The sequence below is a fragment of the Rhodamnia argentea genome, chromosome 6 (assembly GCF_020921035.1).
Source record: "Rhodamnia argentea isolate NSW1041297 chromosome 6, ASM2092103v1, whole genome shotgun sequence".
NCBI lineage: Eukaryota > Viridiplantae > Streptophyta > Magnoliopsida > Myrtales > Myrtaceae > Rhodamnia > Rhodamnia argentea.
In genome coordinates, this window is record NC_063155.1 from 21,458,557 (window position 1) to 21,480,814 (window position 22,258).

At 40.2% G+C, this 22,258-nt stretch overlaps 3 protein-coding genes across 7 annotated transcripts; 2 read left to right on the forward strand and 1 right to left on the reverse strand.

The window, feature by feature from the left end:
• Positions 1 to 1,222: 1,222 nt before the first annotated feature.
• On the forward strand, positions 1,223 to 4,083 carry LOC115734315. Of its 2 annotated transcripts, none has more exons than XM_030665050.2 (7): positions 1,223 to 1,489; positions 1,608 to 1,648; positions 1,750 to 1,818; positions 2,334 to 2,522; positions 2,940 to 3,011; positions 3,423 to 3,601; positions 3,695 to 4,083. In XM_030665050.2, the coding sequence occupies exons 3-7, from the start codon at positions 1,765 to 1,767 to the stop codon at positions 3,810 to 3,812; spliced, it is 612 nt and encodes a 203-aa protein (XP_030520910.1). In that variant the 5' UTR covers positions 1,223 to 1,489; positions 1,608 to 1,648; positions 1,750 to 1,764; the 3' UTR covers positions 3,813 to 4,083. The 2 variants fall into 2 exon arrangements, with proteins under 2 accessions (XP_030520910.1, XP_030520909.1); XM_030665049.2 differs by having other exon boundaries at positions 1,755 to 1,818.
• Positions 4,084 to 7,166: 3,083 nt separating this feature from the next.
• LOC115734384 (aspartic proteinase 36-like) lies at positions 7,167 to 11,992 on the forward strand. Of its 2 annotated transcripts, XM_030665136.2 has the most exons (10): positions 7,167 to 7,517; positions 7,740 to 7,869; positions 7,970 to 8,217; positions 8,310 to 8,537; positions 9,063 to 9,225; positions 9,390 to 9,463; positions 9,556 to 9,652; positions 10,107 to 10,173; positions 10,764 to 10,835; positions 11,004 to 11,992. In XM_030665136.2, the coding sequence occupies exons 1-10, from the start codon at positions 7,273 to 7,275 to the stop codon at positions 11,183 to 11,185; spliced, it is 1,506 nt and encodes a 501-aa protein (XP_030520996.1). In that variant the 5' UTR covers positions 7,167 to 7,272; the 3' UTR covers positions 11,186 to 11,992. The 2 variants fall into 2 exon arrangements, with proteins under 2 accessions (XP_030520996.1, XP_048136223.1); XM_048280266.1 differs by lacking the exons at positions 10,764 to 10,835; positions 11,004 to 11,992 and adding an exon at positions 10,635 to 10,763.
• LOC115734383 (protein argonaute 5) lies at positions 11,767 to 18,893 on the reverse strand. Of its 3 annotated transcripts, XM_048280265.1 has the most exons (23): positions 18,591 to 18,893; positions 18,214 to 18,530; positions 17,259 to 17,479; positions 17,032 to 17,181; positions 16,784 to 16,917; positions 16,573 to 16,682; positions 15,860 to 15,963; positions 15,011 to 15,149; positions 14,789 to 14,905; positions 14,593 to 14,703; positions 14,445 to 14,516; positions 14,176 to 14,295; positions 13,880 to 14,051; positions 13,676 to 13,797; positions 13,462 to 13,599; positions 13,252 to 13,388; positions 13,037 to 13,163; positions 12,781 to 12,916; positions 12,630 to 12,703; positions 12,433 to 12,527; positions 12,314 to 12,345; positions 12,007 to 12,212; positions 11,767 to 11,972 (listed from the first exon to the last, which is right to left on the reverse strand). In XM_048280265.1, the coding sequence occupies exons 1-22, from the start codon at positions 18,790 to 18,792 to the stop codon at positions 12,031 to 12,033; spliced, it is 3,012 nt and encodes a 1,003-aa protein (XP_048136222.1). In that variant the 5' UTR covers positions 18,793 to 18,893; the 3' UTR covers positions 11,767 to 11,972; positions 12,007 to 12,030. The 3 variants fall into 3 exon arrangements, with proteins under 3 accessions (XP_048136222.1, XP_030520994.1, XP_030520992.1); XM_030665134.2 differs by having other exon boundaries at positions 11,767 to 12,212; positions 18,214 to 18,511; positions 18,596 to 18,893; XM_030665132.2 differs by having other exon boundaries at positions 11,767 to 12,212; positions 18,214 to 18,522; positions 18,583 to 18,893.
• Between the last annotated feature and the right edge of the window lie 3,365 nt (positions 18,894 to 22,258).

A 22,258-nucleotide genomic window follows, 5' to 3' on the forward strand; every position in this document is an offset into this window, starting at 1 on the left:
CAGAACCGTTCAGTACTCGCCGGCACTTCACTTTGGAAAAAAAATGTCTTAAATTTAGGCTTCGTTGTTTCGCGAAAAATGAGACATTTTGGAAAAATATTTTTTTGGAAGTTAATTTCCAAAAAAAAATGGTAGTATTTTTCCATGCTTAGTTTTGAAGAGAAAAAGATGTTGTTTAGTTTTGAAAAAATTAAAGTAGTGAACTTAAGGAAATTGTTTGATTTGAAATGTTATGCCCCAAATTAAGTATGTTATATACTATTCATATCACTTGATTTACTCTCACTTGGAAAAAATAAATATCATTTTACTCAAAATAATTTCATTTAGGATTGTGATGTATCCCAAAATTTTTATATCTATCTCACCAAATTAATTTCTTAAAATCAAATTAGCTACAAAGCATTTAAAATAGAAAAATCTGAGGTATATGTCATTAATTAGTATATTATTGCTAACTAAAGTGGAATTGATTTTCTTCGAGTAATTTGATTTAGCCTAGTAAAAAGATTACATCGACAGATAAATTCACTAAGTTTTGAAAAATAAATCAAATTTAACATATTATAATTATCTTAAAATAGGGTCCGGTAAATGTTCACGGGGGTATTAAACAGGATAAATAACTCCGATTACTTTAATATTACACAATACCAATATGTGTTTCACGCTTGCAATATATTATAAACAATTACATTGCACGTTAGTTAAAGATAAATCGTTTATATTTTACTTATTTTCATTTTTTTTACTTTTTGAGCAAACATATTTCAAGTATAACTTTTCTTGACGTTCACTAAAAAAAAATTTTATTGTGTCGCCAAAAACTTAATATTGTAGCGTTTTTCTTGCACAAATTAATTTTAGGCTTTTACAAAATTGTATAATAACCTATGTGAAATTTCAGTTTTTTCTCATATATCAAATTGTCACATTAATGAATTGCTAATGCAAATCGATTTTTCTAAACTAATACTTTTATTATTTAAAATTGGGCCTGATTTCCGAATCGATCCCGAAATTGGGCGATTCGGTTCAGGGTCGGTCTTAAAGAAACCAGTTCGGTTCAGGGTCGATAAGCCTTGGCAAACGACAAAACCTCGGAAGCTTTGGCAAACGACAAGTCGTGTTAACCCCTCGGCGGTCGTTCCTTTCACAACCTCGGTGCCGCCGCCGCCGCCGCCGCCGCCGGGCAGTCACCATATCCCCCTTCCTTCCCTACGAAATTCTCCGACTCTTGGACGTGACAAAGCGAGCCACCTCTCTACCTCAGACGTGTCCGACTGGAAGTCGAAAGCGTACATTCTAATCGGCAGAGTCGAAGAAGGAAGAGATGCTGAAATTCAATCGATTGATGGGTCGAAGCTCCGCGAACAGAGCATCGGCTCTGCGTTCTAAGTTGTTCGCACGCGATGAGGAGCTCGTCGCCTCTCTGCCTCCACCCCATTTGGCCCAGAGGACCTCGACTCGCTTCCTCGACATTTACCAGGTTATCTCTGCTTGTCCTTCTCGGCATCGACTCGAGTTGAATCTGGTCGTACGTGAATGTTGTTGAGCTGATTTTTTTTTTTTTTTGACCTTTTCCATTTGGCGTTTCTGGGGTGTAGATGGGAAACAAAGCAGCGATGGAAAAGGAACGTGCCCGGCTGTAAGCTTTTTTTTTTGTTCTTGTCCTGTTTCTGTAAATCATGAGTTCCTGTGACCGGCGATGTGTTTGAAATTCGATGGGTGGTGTGCGACGTGGTGTAGGACAGTGCGGATGAGATGAACAGAGGCTATTTTGCTGATATGTCGGAGCTTCAGAAGCATGGTGGTAAGGTAATTTAGTGATTCGTTGGTATCAAGCTCACTTCACAGCCTTAGTTGTCGGTTTTGTACTGGGATCTCACGTATTGCGAGGGCTTCGATGCTTGATTTCAGAAACTATCCTTCATTTTGCAGCATTGATAGCCAGAGTTCCAATTATTTTGATATAGAGTGGAAAGGATATTTCCAGTAAATCATACCTAATGGCCTTTTTTGTTCTTGAGTATGGCAATGGACTGTTCATTGACCTTTGCCTTGACATCTTGGAGTCCTGTAAATTTTCTGAGTCAAACAGTCTGACTTGAACATTTGTAACTCTATGCTGGATGAATGATGACTATCTTATTTGAAGGAACATCCAGTGTGTGCGCATTTTGCGAAACAGAAACTGATTGCATGGCTATATACATTCTTGACTATGTGGACTGTGCGAACCTAGCAAGTCGAATGCATAATTATGTATTTTTTTTTTGTCCTGTTATCTGTGTAGCCAATGTTGTTAGCTTTTCGATAGTACTATGGTGCAGATTGCAATGGCGAATAAAATCATAACTCCAGCGGTGGCAGCTATAAAGTTTCCCGTCATTGAAGTCGATCGATCAGATGGACAAAGTTTCAAGCTGCCCATCAGCAGCAGTGGCAAAAAGGTCGATCAGAACATGTCATCTGTCCCTAAGGCTACTTTGTTATGTCTGTCGTTCCGGAGAAGCTCCCAGGTAGGTTAAACGAATTCTATTTTAGAAGAAAGATAACTCACTACCGAAATTGGGTGCATCTCTGCAGCATGTAGGGGCTTGCTTTCATGTGATGATGGCAGCTAAAAATTTTGTTGCAGCTATGCATTGCCTTCTTTCCTCTATCATCAGCAAATTTCGTTGAGTTTGATTACCAAAAGGATATTTCAGAGAAACTAAGTGCTTATGATGATGGCTTAGTTCTTTTATGGATTGGTTTAGAATGCAAACATCCTATTTACACAGATGAAAAATATCAATGGAGTCTCTACGGTGTCATTGCATGTTTAAGCTTGCTCCTTGTTTATGTTTTCTTTTCCAGTGTGCTAGTTCTACCAAGGTGATTTTTCTTGATCCATCACTTATTATTATCACTGGAACAATTTGTCTACTTGGCAGGCAATGATCGATTCTTGGGGTGTGCCTTTTCAAAATGCTTTCCGTGATAAAGAGGAGGTGCATCTTTATGAGGTAAAGGAACAATCTTTCTTTGTCCACCTTAATTGAGAGAAATTAAGCTGCTTCATTTATTTGCTCCTAAATCTGATTAAAACCTGAAAGAAAAATGAAGAGAACTGATGCTTCTCTTGAATCTTTTTCTCTGTGTTACTTGGAGCGGAATGTCAAGTCATTTTCTAAGCCAGAAGAGACTTATGTTGAGGGTTAAGCCTCATTCCTCCTTTATGATGGCTCCATCCATCCCTGGCAGACCTGGGGAGCATAGATGGCACTTGCTGTTTGTGATCACCTCAGAACACATGCTGCTAATATGTTCACTAATTATTGCTTCACTTCCATGTGATTGTTCTTCATGGTGAACTTTTTGGCCGAAAAAGGCTCGATTGAGTTATTTATGTTTTGTTGACTGATGATCCTGTTCAGGTGTCCCTCATTGATACGTGGTTATTATGTCGGAAGCCAATTAAGCAATTGCTTCTCCGGGTTATGAGAAAACCCAAAAGCGAGGATAATCAAGGTCCACTCAGAAGGCAGATTGTCTATTCGTTTGGAGACCATTACTACTTCAGGAAAGAACTCAAAATATTGAACCTCCTCACTGGGTACAGATCTTCAAATTCCCTTGCTCATTCGCTGGCTATCTGACCTTTCTTTCTTTTGTTTTTACCTGAGCATTGGCATTGTGTTCTCTTCAGGTACGTATTCTTGCTCGACAGATTTGGAAGGATTAGATGGCAAGGCTTTGGATCAGCAACTCCAGAGGAGCTGCCCTCCCTTCTCTCTTGCGCATCCCTTCTTTTGGAAGAAAAGTAAGGCCGCAAAAAGTTTTTGCCGGATTGCACCCTTCTTTGTGCTGAACATTTTCCCCCAAGCCTGTTCGCATCGAACTTCTGTTAAATTAACACTTAGATGGCCATAAAAATACATATTTGGCACTTCAACTTAGGGCCACAGATTTTTTGGAGATGGTTTGTGTTCTTGAGAGAAATAATTCCAGGCGATGAGTGGACATGTCCATGTTGTCTGTAGATCGCCCGCATACTGTACTTACAACAAATCAGCAATCCAGGTTTTCAAACTGTAAGCACGGAAGATATCTTAGGTGTTCGTGCACTAATCACGGACATTAATCTCATATCTGGTGTGCTTCTTCTCCCTACCTTCATGTTAGTAGTTAGGATAAAATTCAGGATAAGATAAATATCTAATCATGTGTCTTGGCACGGATAAAAATATCAATGAAGGAAGTGAGATATAGATGGATAGGATTTCTTATATTCATGATATAAAATTTATTTTTTTCGAATAACAAACTTCTTAAATTTATAAAATTATAATAATCTTTGATATCTAATATAAAAAAATGAATTTCAAAATAAAAAGATAACAAGGATTCCCACTCCTATTTGTTCCTATTTTTATCTGTATTATTTGACTTTCTTCTATCCTATAATATACGGTTTTTGTATATATTATGAATATTAGTATAGTTTATTATTTATTAAATTTACTAAGGAAAGATGGAAGGGAATAAAAAATAAATAAAAAAAGAGGGAAAATAATAATAAAATAAGTAAATATAAATGAAGTAGGCTAGAGTGTCGAAACACTATACTTCTGGGTATATGAGGTTGATGTTGTAGCTCATTTACATTTTTTGACATAGTCGAACATGCGGCTCTGGAATTAGACATGGCCAAATGGAACCGTGGGCCCGGAATTGGCCCGTTGACCGGGTCCACGGTTCCAACCCGAACCGGAACCGCCGGTTCCAGGGCCGGTTCCAACCCACTTAAAAAAAAAAATGGAGGAGGCTTGGGGGAAAAGAGCAATTTGGGCCTCGGAGCCGGAACCAGCAGTTCCACCTTTTTTAGGAACCGGCCACCTCTATCTAGAATGATGCAACTAGCTCCTTGGTATTTAAGATTTAGATCGTGCATTAATTATGGATGGATTTATCAATGGAGGTTATCTCTATTTGTGAATTTGGGATTTAGCAGTGGATCGTGAGATGTCTTACCATATTCTTTTGTGCATTTTCAAAGTTCATTTACATCAATATATGGTTCATACTAAAGAATAGACATGATACGATATTAGCTTTCTTATTGCGATTCATCAAATAAATGTATACGATTTAGCAAATTTCGTGGATTTCAAATAATATCCTATCTAGTTCATCCTAGTTAGAAATCAAAATGACCAAACGCAGTCTTGATGATATCAACACGAAATGGAAGTTTTTGCCTGAACTAGTGATAGTTCTACTCGATGGTTATTTTCTTAGTTGAAAGTCGAAAAGTTCCTAAATTCGTGTGGAGATGAATAGCCTCGGACATATTGTAAATTACTTTAGGAAATTATTAATTCGTACATATTGATTTATATATACACACAATATGTACAACTAATAGATATTTCAAAAGTTGCTTTATGATGCGGTCAACTGGTCAAAAGCTAATGCCGAAGTGGCATTCGGGTCCTCATTTCTTGATTAGGCAAATTTGTCCTCAATTATCAAGGTTCTCGTGAAAAGGCCACAACTTTTACGCAAGTGACAAACATAACCATCGTTAGACTTTGCTTACATGTCAAGCCATCCCGTCTCTCTAAAATGATCGGTTGTATCGCTTAAAATAATTATTCAATAAAAAAAATATTTTTATTATCGACAACATTTTATGTTTTTATTTTTTTGTTGATGAGGAGAATATTTTCTCTTTAGCTCGAGAACCTAAGCTCCAAATCGAGATAAAAAAAAACAAAAAACAAAAAACAAATCCTAATCCCCAACATTGAAATTGCAACATGCTCAGCCCCCCCCCACCTCCTCTCCTCAATCTTGTTTGACGAAACCTTAGCTCGGTCGGACGACGTGGTTTTTCTTTTTTTTATTAAAATGAGGGGCAGCATGTTTGTTTTAAGTTAAATCTAGTCTTTAGCTACGTTGGTGTTGTGACGGTCATCGTTCCTCCATTTGACGGAGCGGATATCATACCGGTAAAAAAAGTCTAATCGTAATCGTAAATCTACTGATAAACAGATTTGTCTCGAAAGAAAAGTTTGAAAGCCTTTTACGGGACATTTGAGGAAATTTGGGAAACCAATTTTTCAAGAGTTGGTACAACAAAAAAAATCTCAAATTGATACATACCTGTGATAAATTTATCACAAACTAATTTTTTAACCACAAAAAATTTCAAACTAATATATCTGTAACAAATTTGCTCCAAAATTTTTTTTTACGATAAAAAATTTCAAATTCGAACATCTGTGATCAATTTACCCTAAAATATTTTTTTTACCACGAAAAGTCTTAAATCGATATACTTGTGATCAATTTACCCTCTATTAGTTTCAGTTAAATTGAATTAATACAACGAAAAACTCCAAAACAATATACCTGTAAATAACAAAGAGTAGAAATCTCAAATTGATACACCCATCAACTGTCATGTGTCATCCAACTCGGGAATTTGACGGTAAAATTTAACGAAAACTAACGAAAGGTAAATTTACCACAAGTGTAACAGTTTGAAATTTTTCGCGATAAAAAAAATAGTTTAAGGTAAATTTATCGCAAGTGTATTAGTTTGGGGTTTTTTTTTTGTGGTATTAATCTATTTTTCAAAAAGTTCGGGGTATTTTATAAGGCACCCGAAAATTAGAGATGTCAAGCGAGTGGAATAGGTTATGTCATAAATGGTCTTATCCAAATTGACTTATTAACCCGTTTATGACCCCATTTATGCGCAATACAAATTTCTTTACGCATGCCCAACCCAATTCATACTCGACCCATATCCAACCCGATTCATTTGCAACAAAGAGATTAGGTTAAATGAGTTAAATGGATTTCAAATGGATTCAGAGCAGACCTATTTATGACTCGTTTATTTTGGCCTTCTAATTTTTAAACCCATTATGACTAGTGTGGGGATAAAGAGCGATCCATTAGTGACCCCATTCAAACAAAAACGGGTTCATTAATGGGTTTTGAAGGCAGATTTTATCCCACGAACGGAAGTGGTGGGGCCCATTCTTGGGAAAGTTTCGTGTCTCTGCAAAATGGTTTTACTGATGAGGCGTGAAGTGAAGATTCGGATCTGTTTTGACTGCTCCACTTCGAACTTCCTAATCGTTCAATTCATTTCAAAGCTTCATTTCCCTCTCTCTCTCTCTCTCTCTCTCTCTCTCGCGCGCGCGCGCGCCCGCCATTCTTCTCCCAAGTCGAGAGCCGGCAAGCAGAACGGCGAGACACGAACCGGAGGACATGGCCGTGACCTCCGTCGTCACGTGGGCCCTGGTCGCCGCCCTCGCGCTGCTACCGTCGACGGCGGCGTTTCTCGGCGGCTTTCCGGCGGCGCTGACGCTCGAGAGGGCCTTTCCTCCCATCCGTAGCGTCGGACTGAGCCGGGTCAGGGATCGCGACAGGGCAAGGCATCGGAGGATGTTGCAGGCTTTCGATGGCGTGGTCGATTTCCCGATTGGAGGCACCTCCGATCCTTCTCTCCTCGGGTACTGAATTCGATCCTCTCGCGTGCTATCACTTGGGATTTTGCTTCAGAACCTATGTGTCCTTCGCATGTCCGTTTAGTAACTTCGAATGCAGTTCATGCTTCGTGTGGAGCTAAGTTTGTCCACTGGAGCGGATTAGAGAAGTTTTAGGTTCTTCGTTCCATTTGATTTGACATCGTGTATGGTGCTGATTGTGTTTAGATTGTGGCTTCTTCTCTGTAGGCTGTATTATGCGAGAGTTCAATTAGGTACTCCTCCGAGGGAGTTCTATGTACAGATAGATACTGGAAGCGACCTTCTATGGGTCAGTTGCAGCTCCTGTAACGGCTGCCCTCGGACAAATGCACTCAATGTATATATTTTAGCATTGCGTGTGTATTAACCTACACTTTCTAATGCTTAAAGTTTTAAAACTGAGTGAATGTCACTGGATGTGGTGCGACTCCCAATAGATGCCACTCCATGTTTTCGATCCGGGAAGCTCGTCCTCAGCTTCAGTAATGTCTTGCTTAGATGAAAGATGCAGTCCAGGAGTTCAAACATCGGATTCTGTATGTCCCACTCAGAGCAATTTGTGTAGTTACTCGCTTGCTTATGAAGATGGTAGTAGGGCTTCTGGATATTACGTGACAGACTTGCTTACATTCGACAAGATAGAAGGGAATGCTCTTGTGAATTCGTCAGCTGCTGTTATGTTTGGGTAAGCAAATCATAAACATGTCAAAGCAAGTTTGCTGATCCTTCTCAATGAAACTGAAGGGGTTCTAGTTAATGTTATGGTGGATTGAGCAGGTGTAGCACTTCACAAACAGGGGACTTGCAAGAGGCAGCTAATACAATTGATGGGATTTTTGGACTTGGGCAGCAGGAAACATCTGTTGTCTCTCAACTGGCTTTACTTGGAGTAGCTCCCCGAGCTTTCTCACACTGCTTGAGAGGAGATGGTGATGGTGGGGGTATACTAGTTCTTGGTGAAATAACGGATCCAAATATTGTCTACACTCCACTCGTGCCTTCACAGTAAGTTCATGGTGAAAAGGAAAGAATGTTGCGCATTGTTCTGAGAGTTTCAAATAAACCTGATATACATATTATGCTTTCTCTTCTTTTAGGAAGGCTTGATTGTGTAGCTCTGAATGCTTGTAATCCGCATTGGTTAGTGTGCCAACTGGATGGTTCACAGCCTCTGAGATGTTGGAGCCTATGTTTCTGTGCTGTTGTGATGTAATATGTATTAAATTTGCCATCCCAACTAAGTTTTGCTTTAATTCTCATTCCAAGGATGAACTCAGTATGGCATTGATGCATGCATCTACAATGGGAAAGCTCCTTTTGGATCCCTTTTGTACCATGTCAAAGTATTGTTGGTCTTAATCCTGTTCCTTAATCTGTGGACTTGCACTCGATGAATTTTGAGTGCTTCCACCTTCTGAAACAGCCACTTGTCAGTCTTATCCCACCTTCCAACTTCTTCTAATAGTACAAAATGTTTCAAATCATGTTGCATCTATGTTCATTTTACTGGGCTGCTTGTCCAATTTGCAGGCCTTATTATAACTTGAATCTGCAAAGCATTTCCTTGAATGGTCAACCTCTCTCCATTGATCCATCAGTATTTGCAACAATCAGTGACCGGGGAACCATAGTTGACACAGGAACAACTTTGGCATACCTTGTTGAGGAAGCTTATGATACACTCGTCAACGCTGTAAGTTTTGGAAGAAAACAATGTTGCCTCCACATGCTTAAAATCTCACTGGGATAACTAGGTTAGAAAGTTAATTGTCCACCCAAGAGTTACAAAAAGTTCCGAAGAAGTCGGATTAAGGTTGCTGGCCAAACACCATTACTATACCTGTTTGTTTCATGCAGATTGCAATCGGTGTTTCTCAAACTGCGCACATGATCATTAACGAGGGAAATCACTGTTTTTTCCCTACCTCCAAGTCAGTCTTTGTTACTTGATCTCTTCGTTCATTTTTATGAAGTCCCATTGGTTAAAAAAGCCACTACTGACATTAGGCTTTTGCATGTGCAGTGTTGTTGACATATTCCCTCAAGTCAGTCTTAATTTTGAAGGTGGGGCCTCAATGATTTTGAGCCCTCAGGAGTATCTTGTGCAGCAGAATTCTTTTGTAAGTGGTTAAAAATGATCAGAAGTCATGGTTCTGTCTATTTAGAGTCTCCAAAACATTCATGATGTATTTCAGTTGCTGAAAAGCTGCAACTTAAATTTTCTGGGATTTGGCTAATAATTGGATTGTGATTTGCAATGATTCCGTTTATGTGGCTTTATGTTGAGGACTGTGATTCTGGATTGTCATTGCATCAACAGGTTTCTTGTTCTTGTCTTGCTGCTGCTACACTGTAAGATTCGTTTGTCTAGTTGAGATCATGTAGATTTCTCCGGAAGAAGCTGTTGAATGCTGTAAACTAAAACTTGAAAGTCTATGTATTTGCTTCTCTATTCTCTTCCTGCGAAGCTGCATCAGATCTTGTCATAGGAGCCACTTAATTTTGCTTGGTGACATGGGCTGTTTGGTAGCGGACGCACTATGTTGACAGATGTTGTGAATATTGTCCTCACAGGATGGTTCTACAGTCTGGTGTATGGGCTTTTCAAAGGCTCAGGGCCAAGCTAGAACAATATTAGGAGGTGAGGTCCTCTGGTATATGTTTTATCCCTCTCCCCCCTCTTTCTGGCTTGAACCCTCTTGTGTAAGTTGAATTCAACTTTTTATTGCCTTGCCTCAAACAACTTCCATTTGTGTGTCTCCCAGTCTATACTGTTTTAATGTTTCCTAATAAATATGCAAATATCTTGTATGTGATTCCGCCTCACATGAATCAAAGGTGACCCAATCAGATGGATGAACTCATCCATATGAAGTTGACAATTTCCTAAAGAACGATTTTTGTTTCCCCCGCATGTGCCTCCATAAAGTTGGCGTGTTCAGTTCTCACTACTTTCAATTAATATAGCCCTGAAAAAAGAGATTTGTGAAGCATGACTGTTTCAGTTTGATTTTTGTTTATGCTTAGTGAAACGTGAGAACTTGGAAATGCTATAGATTGTATTTGAGGGCCATAGTTAGTTCTTATTCTTGGTTCTTGTGGACCTCAAGAAAAGACACTATTGCGTTCTTCACATCGTGCTTATGACATAATGGATATGGTCCATGTGGATGTGCATACTTGGGGCTCTCTACTTCTAAAGCAATCAAGATTACTGCCCTTTTTCTACAGATCTTGTTCTGAAAAACAAAATCGTCGTATATGATCTTGCTGGTCAGCGGCTTGGATGGACTAACTACGACTGTAAGTTGCTTTCTCTTCATCCCATATTGAGACTGAGCAAGAATCTTTTTAGGATGAGGTTGTCCATTTTTATAGTTGGTAGCAGGGTTTTCACAAAGCTTTAACAAGTGATTCCATCCTTTAAGCAAACAGTAAATTTTCCGTGTTCGCATAAATACATCTTCGCAGGTTCCCTCTCGGTCAATGTCTCCACAACTACCGGCAAGAGCCAAGGAGAGTACTTCCATGCAGGGCAAATGAGTCGTAGCAGTGGTTCGGACAGGGTTGCACCTCATGAATCCACTCAATGGGGATTGAGTGTCTGTTTCGTCACCATATCCTTGCTCGGAAGTATTATTGGGCTTTGTTAACGTTAACGCTAGGAAAACATCCTATGTTGTTTCTATGCACCTTTCCTTTCGAGTGCAGAAACAGCCCTCTTTTTTCTCCATGACCCGTAGGGGGTAGGGGCCGGATTGGACATGGTGCAACTATGCAGCCAATGGCAGGGGATACCGTCTCCTCACATTTTCATTTTTCATTTTCGCTTGGGAATTATTGTAATTTTTCTCCTTTCAACTGGGCTCGTTAAATCAATGTTGATTATATAAAATGTGGCTTTTGGGAGGCGGTAATTGTACCGGATGCGAGTATTGGCTTCTCACACAAGGATGTCGATTGCAATGTTAACCAATGACATGACATCGATTGCATTCCCTATCTGTATGGAAAAAGCTTAATAGGGCCTTGACATCTTTCCTCACCACCCTCAACAACTAATTTCAAATTCAAATCGAATGGCACATCTTTCAATCATAAAGCGAGAATGCCACAAAGCATATCCAAAGAAAGAAATTTGTCATCAGTTCCGCACACCACAACGATTCATATCTCGATTTTCATTTAGGAACATCACACCAACTGCATACGTAAACTTTCTTGCACATGCAGCTTTCTTCTGCACAATCAAGTAAATACCTCATCGGGAGGCCCTTTCAATATCAACATTCGCACCAGAAATGATAAACGAACATTAAACGGTTTCTAACGCAAAATCAGACGGTTGCCTAAGATGTCCCACACCAGTTCATAACTGAGTCTAATGTTTGTTTTCACATGAATCAAAAACCCAAAATGTATGTCGCCTGAAGTGAGCAAGTGCCAAGTATATTTCCAAACAAAAAAAGGGAAAGTCCCTTCCTTGGTGCCCAACGCATCAGCAATAAAACATCACGTCTTTGACATTATCTTTGATAGTAGGAAGTGCCCGGATCTCCACAGCAGTCCCCTCCCTGGTGCCCCTTCCTCCTCCCGATGATGACCCAGTATCCGACCCATCCCCCTCTACGTAATACCTCGCTCGAAAGGCCGCTAAATGGGCATAATAAGCAGGAGGCACTGCAAGATTCACAAAACATCAGTGAAGAGTAAAAAATTCGACCAGGAGTTTTGAAGGAAAAGAAAGTGCCTGGTGAAAAGTAACATATGTCGGCCCTAACCTATTGAGACCGAGCGCGTGCATCGAGCGTACCTGCGGAGTTCAAATATGATAATAAGATATGATCCAAAAGAAACTTTCCTCTAGGGAAATCAATTAGAAAGGCAGTAGCATACTTACGTGTAGCACAAATTATTAGTTAGGACCTGTAGAGCATCGGCAGTGAAGTTGTACTCATCGAGCAACACATGGTAGTGTGATGGCCGACTAGTACCCTACATCATACGAACACATAGTTAGACACGGTACATAACAGAGTTCAGTGGTAACATCAATTGGTGCGTTTCATATAACAATATAAAGGAGATGAGCGTTACCTGAATCCCAGCATGGCTATTGAGGTAAAAATCGAATTCAGTGGGGTGGCAGATGTGAGTATCAACGACAGTACCTAATCAAACGTACTAAAAATTTAAGTATTTGAAAAGCTCACTCACATCAGTAAATTAACAAGAAAATTGAAGTTACCAGGTAGTATATTGCCGCTCTTGTCCATTGAATCGCGTCTGTTATAATCCTGAGGAAAGAGGCGTGTGTGGTGCCTCTTTTGCACCACAATGAAGGTAACTCGTGGCATATAATCCTTTTCAAGTGCATCACAAGCCTATGGCAACACCAACTCAAATTATAACTTAGAAAAATGACTCTAACTCAAAAAAAATACTCTAAGATCTAAAGGAAAAATAATGAGCGAATAATCTATGGACTATTCCCACCAAGGTACCTCGCGAATCGCAATCATTTCATAAAGAAGCACTTGAGAGAATTGACCTTCACTGACCCCATCCCTATAAAATATTATCCTATAAGGTTTATGCCCAGTAGATCTTCTGAAGGCAATAAGCAATTCCCTGCAGGAGAAAGTGAAAGTGAATCAGGGGAAAACGTAAACTTCATATATTGATGATAGGCGCCAAATAAAACAAACGGAATGTTTACCGAATCATTCCTCCAGGTTTCCCATCCGGGGTCTGTTTGGGGATGTGCAAATCTTTAATTATTTCCTGTCGGTGAGTTTGAGCAGAAACAAGACCTCTATATTTCGTCACCTCTGGCCAATCCATGGAAGCTACCACCTGGTCATACCAATACCATCAATTGTATAACTCTTCAAAATAACAAATGATAACAGAACAGCGAAAAGCATACAGCTGCTATGGAAGGATTAGCATCATCTCCAGGAGGTGGGTGTGTTACGTCTGCCCCAAAGATTATGGTTGGCATGTCAGTGACGAGAGGGATTCTTCTCAGGATGGCGTCATTCAGAACAGTATTCCTTCCACCAACCTATGACCATCAAGCAAAATGATCAATAATCATAATCAAAGAACTAGAAAATTCCTGCAGAAAAGAACCTCGCAACCTTGACATTAATCTTCAGTGCAAGATTTTCAAAATATTGCTTGCTCATTTTTGCAGCTTGTCTAGGTTGGCAACACTGTGAGACAATTCCCAGTTCAGTTTCGCATATTCTCTTAATCTTCCCTGTGAAGGAAATGGTCATTAGAAAAGGGAAAAGTTATAACTCCCAAAGAGCTCTAAAGATGACAACTAATGGATAACTTACCATAAGATCCAGTCATGTCTGGTAAGATAATTACCAACAGCTGAAGTTCTTTTCGAGGTAGATTCATGTTTGCAAGTTTTGCTCGAGATTCTCTATTAATGTCCGCAAGGACTCTTTCAATCTGGTGGGGTTGACCATCACGTATAGGAAGTACTGGTTGTGGGTTAAAAGCCTGCGAAGAGATTAAAATTTGTTTAAGGTGCAAAAAATTTGTACCTCATAACATCACCCAAAAGAGAGAAAAAATAAAAAAGAATATTTCATCACAAGACAGTGCTCGGTCAGTAGATACCTACCATCCCTTTACTACTACACATCTTGACCAATTCGTCACAAAATTGATGAGTAATATTTGGATTCCACCTTGAGAAGTTTACACACATCCAGGTATCCACTCTACCTCCATTGACCATTTTCTGTAAAGAAATAGCAAAAAGAAGAATTGATCATGCTCCAGGTAACACTGCGATGTTTGTTTATTGAATTTTACTGCACCAATCATCAGTACAGCGACGTATTGAGTACGCATCACTGATGATTATGCTGATAGATGAAAGTAGCTCACCTTGTTAATCATATTCCACTGTCCCATCAACGGACCAACCGTTGCATCTCGACTACTTTCATGATATTTAAGCTGCAACAACAGCAAATGTCAGCTAACGAAACTAGAAGAAATAGAACGCAACTAACAAATATGTACAATAGCTTACCATTGGTGGTGGCAAAACACGAGCCTCAATGGAAGCAAGTTCCTTTCTCACTGACATTCCAAATTCTTTTGTTAGAAGGAGTTCTTCATCATACTTATTCTCATCAACCATCTGCACAAGCATGCGGTGGCTTAGCCTGGAAAGTGCACTGCCTTATCAAAAGGATGTACATATGAAGCTAGCTAACATTTCCCACCTGCCTGATACTCCTTTCCCTGTCATAAGGGCGTTGGCAGGTCGCTCTTAATAGAGCAGTTACTTGCCGTTCATTCAATCTCTTAGTGTACCTCTGGCCATCAACAATCTTACAAAGCTGTAAACAGAAATGCTAGACCTTTCATGACCGGAGCTAAGTAAAGCATGACTTCTCAAAAGAGAATCCGCAGAAATGAACAATCTCATCATCATCAAACAAAACCTCCATAGGTAAGTAGACAGGTTTCGTGTCACTTCCAGCTAGTAGTGTGGGCATTGATCCATATCGCAGAACGATCTCGTATTTCTCTTGGAAATAATTGAAAACTGAAATCTCTGTTTGGCGGTCATCAAGCATAAACCTGATTGACCAAATATACTTCATGAACAATTCGTAAAACATAAAGATCACTATGAGAATCAAGAAAATACATTACAATTCCTCAATGTCACATTTGTCACAGAGGAGTACAGCAACATTACCAGATTCAGGAAGGATTCAAATAATGTTACAGTAATCATGTCAAAAGGATACAAAGTGAAGGCCTTTTGATTACAAAAATAAAAAGAAGCACCGCACAACAGGCAACAAGTCCTTGTTATCGCAAACGTAAAACTAGTCAAAACAGCTCTTACGAGCCATCATCTCACATCAATTTTTCCTTGTTCTTTTTTTAACTTGATAAGCCGTATCAAAGTTTTCTTGAAAAGAAACTTCCATGAAAAAGGCCATCGACAATGGCAATGGGGGAGTTACTCAAAGAACATTTACTTTGCCGGAAGAGAAGGTGGAAACATATAACTTAAATGGTGACCCATCCAACATGGAGACTATTTTTTCGATACATATGAAGCATTCCTGCACAGGAATTTCTGCCATAAGAGAGGCACGGGAATATCTTAGGTTATCGTGCTTTGTTCCCAATATATATCGATGCCACACAAAATTAAACCATAGGGTCTTCAACATCTAATTTTATTTCCTAAATACAAATAAACTGTGTGCTACCATACATGCATTATCAACTAGGGTAGAACCAGACAGAGCAATGCAAAAGAAAAGAGTCCTCACGTGGTTTTGCTCATTGGCTTATTGGACAATCCAGTTATCTTGTAAGTTCTTCGATATCCTGTATGAGCGATTTCCACCCTAATTCCTTTCAAAGCCTTCTTCACCTAAGATCCCAACAAGGGCAAGGGCAATGAGTAAAATGAGAGATTTGCAACTCACTTGCATAAAAAAAAAATAATAATACCAAATAACCATCCAAAGAGAAATTAAACAGAAGTACCCCTCTCCCTCCACCAGAAACACACATGCTCACCGACAAAAACCCACACATAATATGTATAAAACAAATACCATTTCAGCCCCCTGCAGATATATACTTCTTTCTTTTTTTCCCTCTACACAATGCAGACGCATTCACAGGTTTTTCAAAGCTGCTCTTGTTTACGACTCCAGCAAATAAAATTTGCACATTTACGAATACTGACAATGATACTTGTAGCAAATTGCTCGAACCCCATCAAACATAGTTTAATCCAAGCACAACATGTCTTAGTCAACTGAATTATCTGCATATATTCCATACTTAAAATACTTTATAGACAGACTTTAGCCTAAATAGATGAGAATTTTGCGATAAAATAAAGGGCAAGATCTTGATAACTTATGCTCTTTGAGATTCCATTATGATCCCTAAGGTTGTAGAACTGAAGAAGCATGGAATTGCTATCAATTAAATCAAGAAGGGCTTCATTTGCAGATATAAAGGGTCATACCTTAGCACGGTCCTGATCAGACAATGGCCTCGACATATCTAGACGGTTAAAGTGTTTAGCAACAAACTCGGTAACAAGAATTGGATCGTAAAAAGCTCTAGCCGACACGTCTGCAGCTCGAGAAAATCGCATAGAGCGAATCAGTACCATAAGACAGACATGCAAGATTGGTTGATGTACACAAAGATAACTAGCTGCTCAAGCGAAGTACCTATATTGAGTGAGAGCCCAAACTGTGTAGGTCTTAGAGACTGGTAATATCCTCTCCAGTATTCTAATCCATCACCAAGATCTCCTTTGAGCCCTAAGTCACGTGAGAAAAATGATCGTCCAACAACAGTATACCTATGGTGATGAAGTCAACAAATCAACAGATGTATGGATAGAAGAAGGCAAAGGACATAGTGCCCACAAGTTGCACTAAAGAAAGTAATGTAGACAAGTTGCAGGTGAAATTACTTTTCAGATGGAGAGGCTCTAAGGACCACATCGAGAACTTGTATAGTCTCTTGCGGGCAATCCAATTGTCTACCCTGAATAAATTGCAGAAGATGATGAAGATCGGTCCTAGCAACCAACGATATAGTCACTTTGAATTCACGTTCCTTCCTGCATGATACCTCCAAATTTTAAAATCTAAAAAAGTAGCAAATGCTTATTTAGCGCCAAAACAATAAAGAGTTTACCTTCTCGATTGAGAAGAACTACCAGCAGCTTCTTCATTTTCTACCAATTTAACTGAAAACACCTTGTTGTTGAAGGGTAGTGGTCCTGCTGTGTAGAGACTTTTTGCACCATCATACGCAGGCCTCCTCTTACCCAAATGAGACTCCCCATATTGTTTGATTAGAACACCTAATATCTCCCTATTGGTTTTCTTGGAAGGAACCACAGGATCAATTGATACCTATATCATGCCAAGTATGATGTCAGCATATCCAAGGCATCCTGACTACGATAAAAATTGAATATGGCACGACAAATTGAAACTCCTAGTATGCACCAATAATGGAAACAATGTGAAGCTATTAAAACCAGTAAAGTCATGTAAACAAGAATGGAGACTATTTCATCAATCAACCAGACGAAAACAATAATGAACTTCATGAAACACCAAGCCTATCTAAATTAAATACAGAAAGAAAGACTGCAAAATACCCAAATACTGAGGGGAAATCTAAATTGCTATAAAACTGCTAACCAGAAACAATCCCACAGCATGCACAATGCACAAAGAACGCAAAAAAAGCCACTGCTCAGGAAACAGCAAAGGGAAAAAATCCTAAATATCTGGAAACAATCATTCAAATAATCGCGACAAAAAGGAGATGGAAAATGGAGAAAACAAAAACAAAAGAGATACCGAAATAGTTCATGATCTGACATGATGGACTGACACAAGCAAAAAAGTCTGAACTTTGAAGAGAAAAGCTAACAAAGACCAAAACCCAAAACCAATCACAAAACCAGGACAGAGCACCTAATTTAAGACGCGAGAAACGATGAAGGGAAAAAATTTCGTGATAAGAGCAAAACAATGAAACGAAAAGGGGGAAAAAAACTAGGGAGCGAACTCGAAAGCAAGACAACACTGGGTAAACAGTACGATTTGAGACAACAGTGAAGAAGGAGACGCATTACGTCGTAGTGGTGAAAGTCCTTGTCCGCTACTTCAACTAAAAAATGGTTCGCTCGGACCACGCACTTTCTGCCGACCGTTCCGAAGCCAGGCCTCGGCGGATGTCTGGTCCCCTTCGACGAGAGGGGCGGCGGCGAAGGAGCCTGCAATGTGAGCCGCTGCTCGAACTCGCCGCTCAGAGAAACGTCCAAAGCCGGTGCGACAGGGGAAGCCGCCGAACCAGATGCTCCGGGAGAAGCCGCAACGGCAGCAGGCGCTATGGAAGACGAAGCGTCAGTCGGCCGAGCCGGTGAAGGAGCCAGAGCGGGAGCGCGAGCCGGTGAAGGAGCCAGAGCGGGAGCCGGAGCCGGAGCGGGAGCGGGAGCGCGAGCCGGAGCGGGAGCCGGAGCGGGAGCCGTCTGTGGAGGCGGACGGTACCCAGAACCGCCGACAGCGGCGGCATAACCCCTGCCTCTACCGCCGCCTCCTCCACCGCGCTGAAAGGACGGGGCCGGCTGATCGCCGCGAGAGTCCGATCTCCTGCCTCCCGCGCGGCCGCGGCCGCGGCCACGGTCGCCGCCGCCACCACCACGGCGCGACATTGGCGGAAATCAAGACCAAATAGAGGAATGCGATGAAGAGGGAAGCGACTGTGCGAGAGCCAGAGCGATGAGTGTGGGAGAGATACAAATAGAAAAAGGAAGCAGCTGAGCAAAGATATACAAAAGGGTCAGAGGAGTAGGCCGCGAAGGAAGGTGACGTGGCGCTAAGGTCGCTTGAATACCAGGGCTGGCGAAAACTTTTCTCTGACGATTTTGCCCCATGAGATATATTCTTTTCTTTCTTTGACCAAATATATATATAATAGATATTCTTTCCTTTTATCTCTCTTTTATCCCCCTCGATCTCAAACCTTAACTTGGTAGCAAAGTACCTTCAAGGCCTCACATCTTATGTTGAACATCAGCATAATTGGAAATGTCACGAGTTTAGCCGAATCTTACTTCAATTGTGGTACTTTTAATATCCAAGCACACTAATTCTCGAGGTTCAAAAGTACATAAATTAAGTTTTGTAATTCTCTCTCATTCTCCGGTGCTGCGTTTTCTTCATAGAATAATCGTGCCCTACAGGATCGCATCGGGTGAAAAAACCCTTTAACCAGTGTACGTAGACAAACAAATTCCATAGGCAATGGATAAGCATCTCCGAGCGTTAAATCGGAATAAAATCCATAACGTTATTAAATGCCAGTGAATCACGGGTTGAATATAGATATATATGTGGTTATCGGCAAAAAAGAGGATATAGACATCGTTTCAAAACGGGAATATCACTAATTTATGGATTGAGCAATAAGGCGTTGTCATTTTGCAAAAACTGATCTCGATGTCCTTACCATGTAAAGGATCGTGACGCATGAAAAGGCCATTTAATTAGCGCCGACAGAGAAACAAATTCCGTAAGAGATGGATAAGTATTTTCGAGCGGTAAATTGGAATAGAATCCTCAACGTTATCAAATTCCGAGGAATCGCGAATTAAAACATAGACATGATTATTGGCCCAAAAAAAAAACAGTTTTTTTTTTGGGTCAAAATATAAAATGTCGCTTGGGGACTTGGGGTTGTAGAAAAGTCGCCAAATAGAAGAGCAGTGGTGTCTCGGACTGACTTCACAAAAACCAAAATACCCAAAAAAAAAAAAAAAGTCGCCAACAGTGGCCGTCGAGGGCATTATGGGGAATCCAGCTCGGCGAAAAACGGTGGGACCCACTAAGTCAACCTCTCCGTCAAGTCGCCTCGGCCAACGCTGAATCTTCTCGCCGAAGCATCGTCTCCCGCCTCCGAGAGAGATAGAGAGAGGGGATGGGGCTCCCGATCTTGACACGTGTAGATCCTAACGGACGTCGAGGATTACGCGGGGCCCAGTTCTCCACGACCGCGGTATGCATGTTGCCTCGTTGGTTCGCAGCAGCCCGCGGGACTGATCGCAGGAATTCAAAAAACATGCTTTTTGTCCATCGAAGAAGGTTAAATCGAATTGTGCTGTTTAAATTTTTCTTTTTTCTTTTTTTTTCAAGAAAAAAAAAATTTAAGGATAACGAATTAAGATAAGATTAAAGATTGGTCCTTAAAGAAACATTTGTCCGTACAAACGTCTCCCCGGTCAACCGAGACGGCGTCTGTTTTGATTTTGTTCGTTTTCCTTTTCCCCACTTTGGCTTTTCCTTCCTAGTCCCCGTTACGTGTCACGATCGCCATTTCCTTTGATTCGATTCCAGAATTTTCGATTGAGCACCGATTTGATTCGCACCGGCGAAGAACGTGGGGGCTGGCGCGAGATTATGGGTTCCCGGACGAGAGAGAGAGAGAGAGAGAGAGAGTTTATGGACTACTCTCATGAGATTTTTCGTAGCAATTGTTTGCAAATATTTGACGAGTAATATAAAATAAAAGGTACCGTAGGTTCCGATGCGCACTTTTTTCCTTCTTTTTCTTTTTTTCCAACGTCGCCGGTAATTTGTATTTTACGTCTTCGCAAAAAAATGTGGTGTTTCGAGAAAATATTTTTCGGAAAGTCATTTTTCACGAAAATGGAAAAAAAAATTCGGTGTTCAATTGAAACCTAAAAATGAAATGAAAGATATTTTTCACCGTTTGGTATGGAAAATCAAATATAATTTTCCTCCGTGCAATCATTTCGATAATTTTTTTTTTCATTTTTGTTTTCTTTCCTTTTCATCTTCCTCCTTCCTCTGTTGCGACCGGCGAGCAACGGCCACAGCGAGCCGGGCAAGCTCGAGGCTCGACAAGCCTCGTTTGTGGTCGATCACCGGACTATCGGCCATCATCGAGGCTCGGCGATCGGCGAGAAAAGAAAAAAGAAAAGAAAAGATGATAATAAAGCATTATTTAAATAAGAAATATAAAAAAAATTATTAAAAAAATTTGAAGCATGTATGTAGAGAGCGATTGGTATCCATGTTTGAAGAAAAAAAGAAAGGGGAAATCATTTTCCCCGTTTTTAAAGGTGTTTTATTTCCATTGATGAAAAATATTTTCCTTGAATTATTTATATTCCACGAACCAAACGACGGAAAATTCAAAAAAAATTCCTGAAAGTTATTCCTCGAAACGAAGGAGCCTCAAAATTTAGTTTGTTTTGCAAAAAATAAATTATTTAGAAATATTTTTTCAATATAAAATTTGTATCTCTTGAAATATTAGTCAATAAAAAAAATTCACCATCGGCAACACTTTATATCTAAACATTATTGCGAGCTATAAAAATATTCTTTATTTGTACATTTTTGTTAGCGGTACAAGCAATTGTTTTAAAAAAAAAAAATTAGATCATTCATTTTTCGCAAAATAAATAGAGGCTTACATTTGCGGCGGTTTGCCTTGGCTATACTTAACGAGTGCTTCGACAATATGCCCATAGTTCATCAAAGATAACACTTGTATATCTCTTAAGCTAGTGGTGATTAGTGTTGACGCATGCCTTGCCCATGTGCATTAGTAACATGAGAAAACGGGAATGGAATTTTGAAGGAATTGAGTCAATATTAGGGTTGATCAATTTCAAAGCGGGCCAGTTCCCACCCTGACCAATCTTAGAATCGAGAATTATCGACGAAGGGCCAATTCTACAAATCGAGAACCGCCCATTGGTTTTAGCCGCAATTCCTAGGTGGGTCTAGGAACCAACCGCGAGTACTCCCGCTCCGTATTGCGGATTGGCAATGATGGCAAAAATAGCAATTCGTAACTCCCGTGAAAGACGGTGGCGGGTAGGCTGGACAGTCTCGAAGGTAAAGCTTCTCTAAAGCAAAAGGGTAATGGCGTGTGACGGTAAAGACCAAGGCCACCAAAGGGATCGGTTAAGGCACCGATGTGCGTTGGAACATGCAAGGGACTCATCTGAATCTTGCCGAGATTGCTACTAAGGATTTGATTTATAGCGATAACGCTTGGATACATGCTGAGGTTGGGCAAAGAAGTTTCGGCGCTTGGTACTTGCTGGAAGTCGTCGAAAAACCTGCAAAAAAGAGCTCAAGTGTGGC

What these genes read in the sequence shown, in the direction of transcription:
- LOC115734384 (XM_030665136.2), top strand. Translation starts at nt 7,273, where the DNA reads ATGGCCGTGACCTCCGTCGTCACGTGGGCCCTGGTCGCCGCCCTCGCG. An exon ending in ACTCCACTCGTGCCTTCACA is followed by an intron (nt 8,538 to 9,062) that starts GTAAGTTCATGG and finishes TCCAATTTGCAG; the next exon opens with GCCTTATTATAACTTGAATC. An exon ending in AGCTAGAACAATATTAGGAG is followed by an intron (nt 10,174 to 10,763) that starts GTGAGGTCCTCT and finishes CTTTTTCTACAG; the next exon opens with ATCTTGTTCTGAAAAACAAA.
- LOC115734383 (XM_048280265.1), bottom strand. Translation starts at nt 18,792, where the DNA reads ATGTCGCGCCGTGGTGGTGGCGGCGGCGACCGTGGCCGCGGCCGCGGC. An exon ending in AAGCCAATGAGCAAAACCAC is followed by an intron (nt 15,150 to 15,859) that starts GTGAGGACTCTT and finishes TTGGTCAATCAG; the next exon opens with GTTTATGCTTGATGACCGCC. An exon ending in ACTAATAATTTGTGCTACAC is followed by an intron (nt 12,346 to 12,432) that starts GTAAGTATGCTA and finishes TGAACTCCGCAG; the next exon opens with GTACGCTCGATGCACGCGCT.
- LOC115734315 (XM_030665049.2), top strand. Translation starts at nt 1,334, where the DNA reads ATGCTGAAATTCAATCGATTGATGGGTCGAAGCTCCGCGAACAGAGCA. An exon ending in TTCAGAAGCATGGTGGTAAG is followed by an intron (nt 1,819 to 2,333) that starts GTAATTTAGTGA and finishes ACTATGGTGCAG; the next exon opens with ATTGCAATGGCGAATAAAAT. An exon ending in AGGAGGTGCATCTTTATGAG is followed by an intron (nt 3,012 to 3,422) that starts GTAAAGGAACAA and finishes GATCCTGTTCAG; the next exon opens with GTGTCCCTCATTGATACGTG.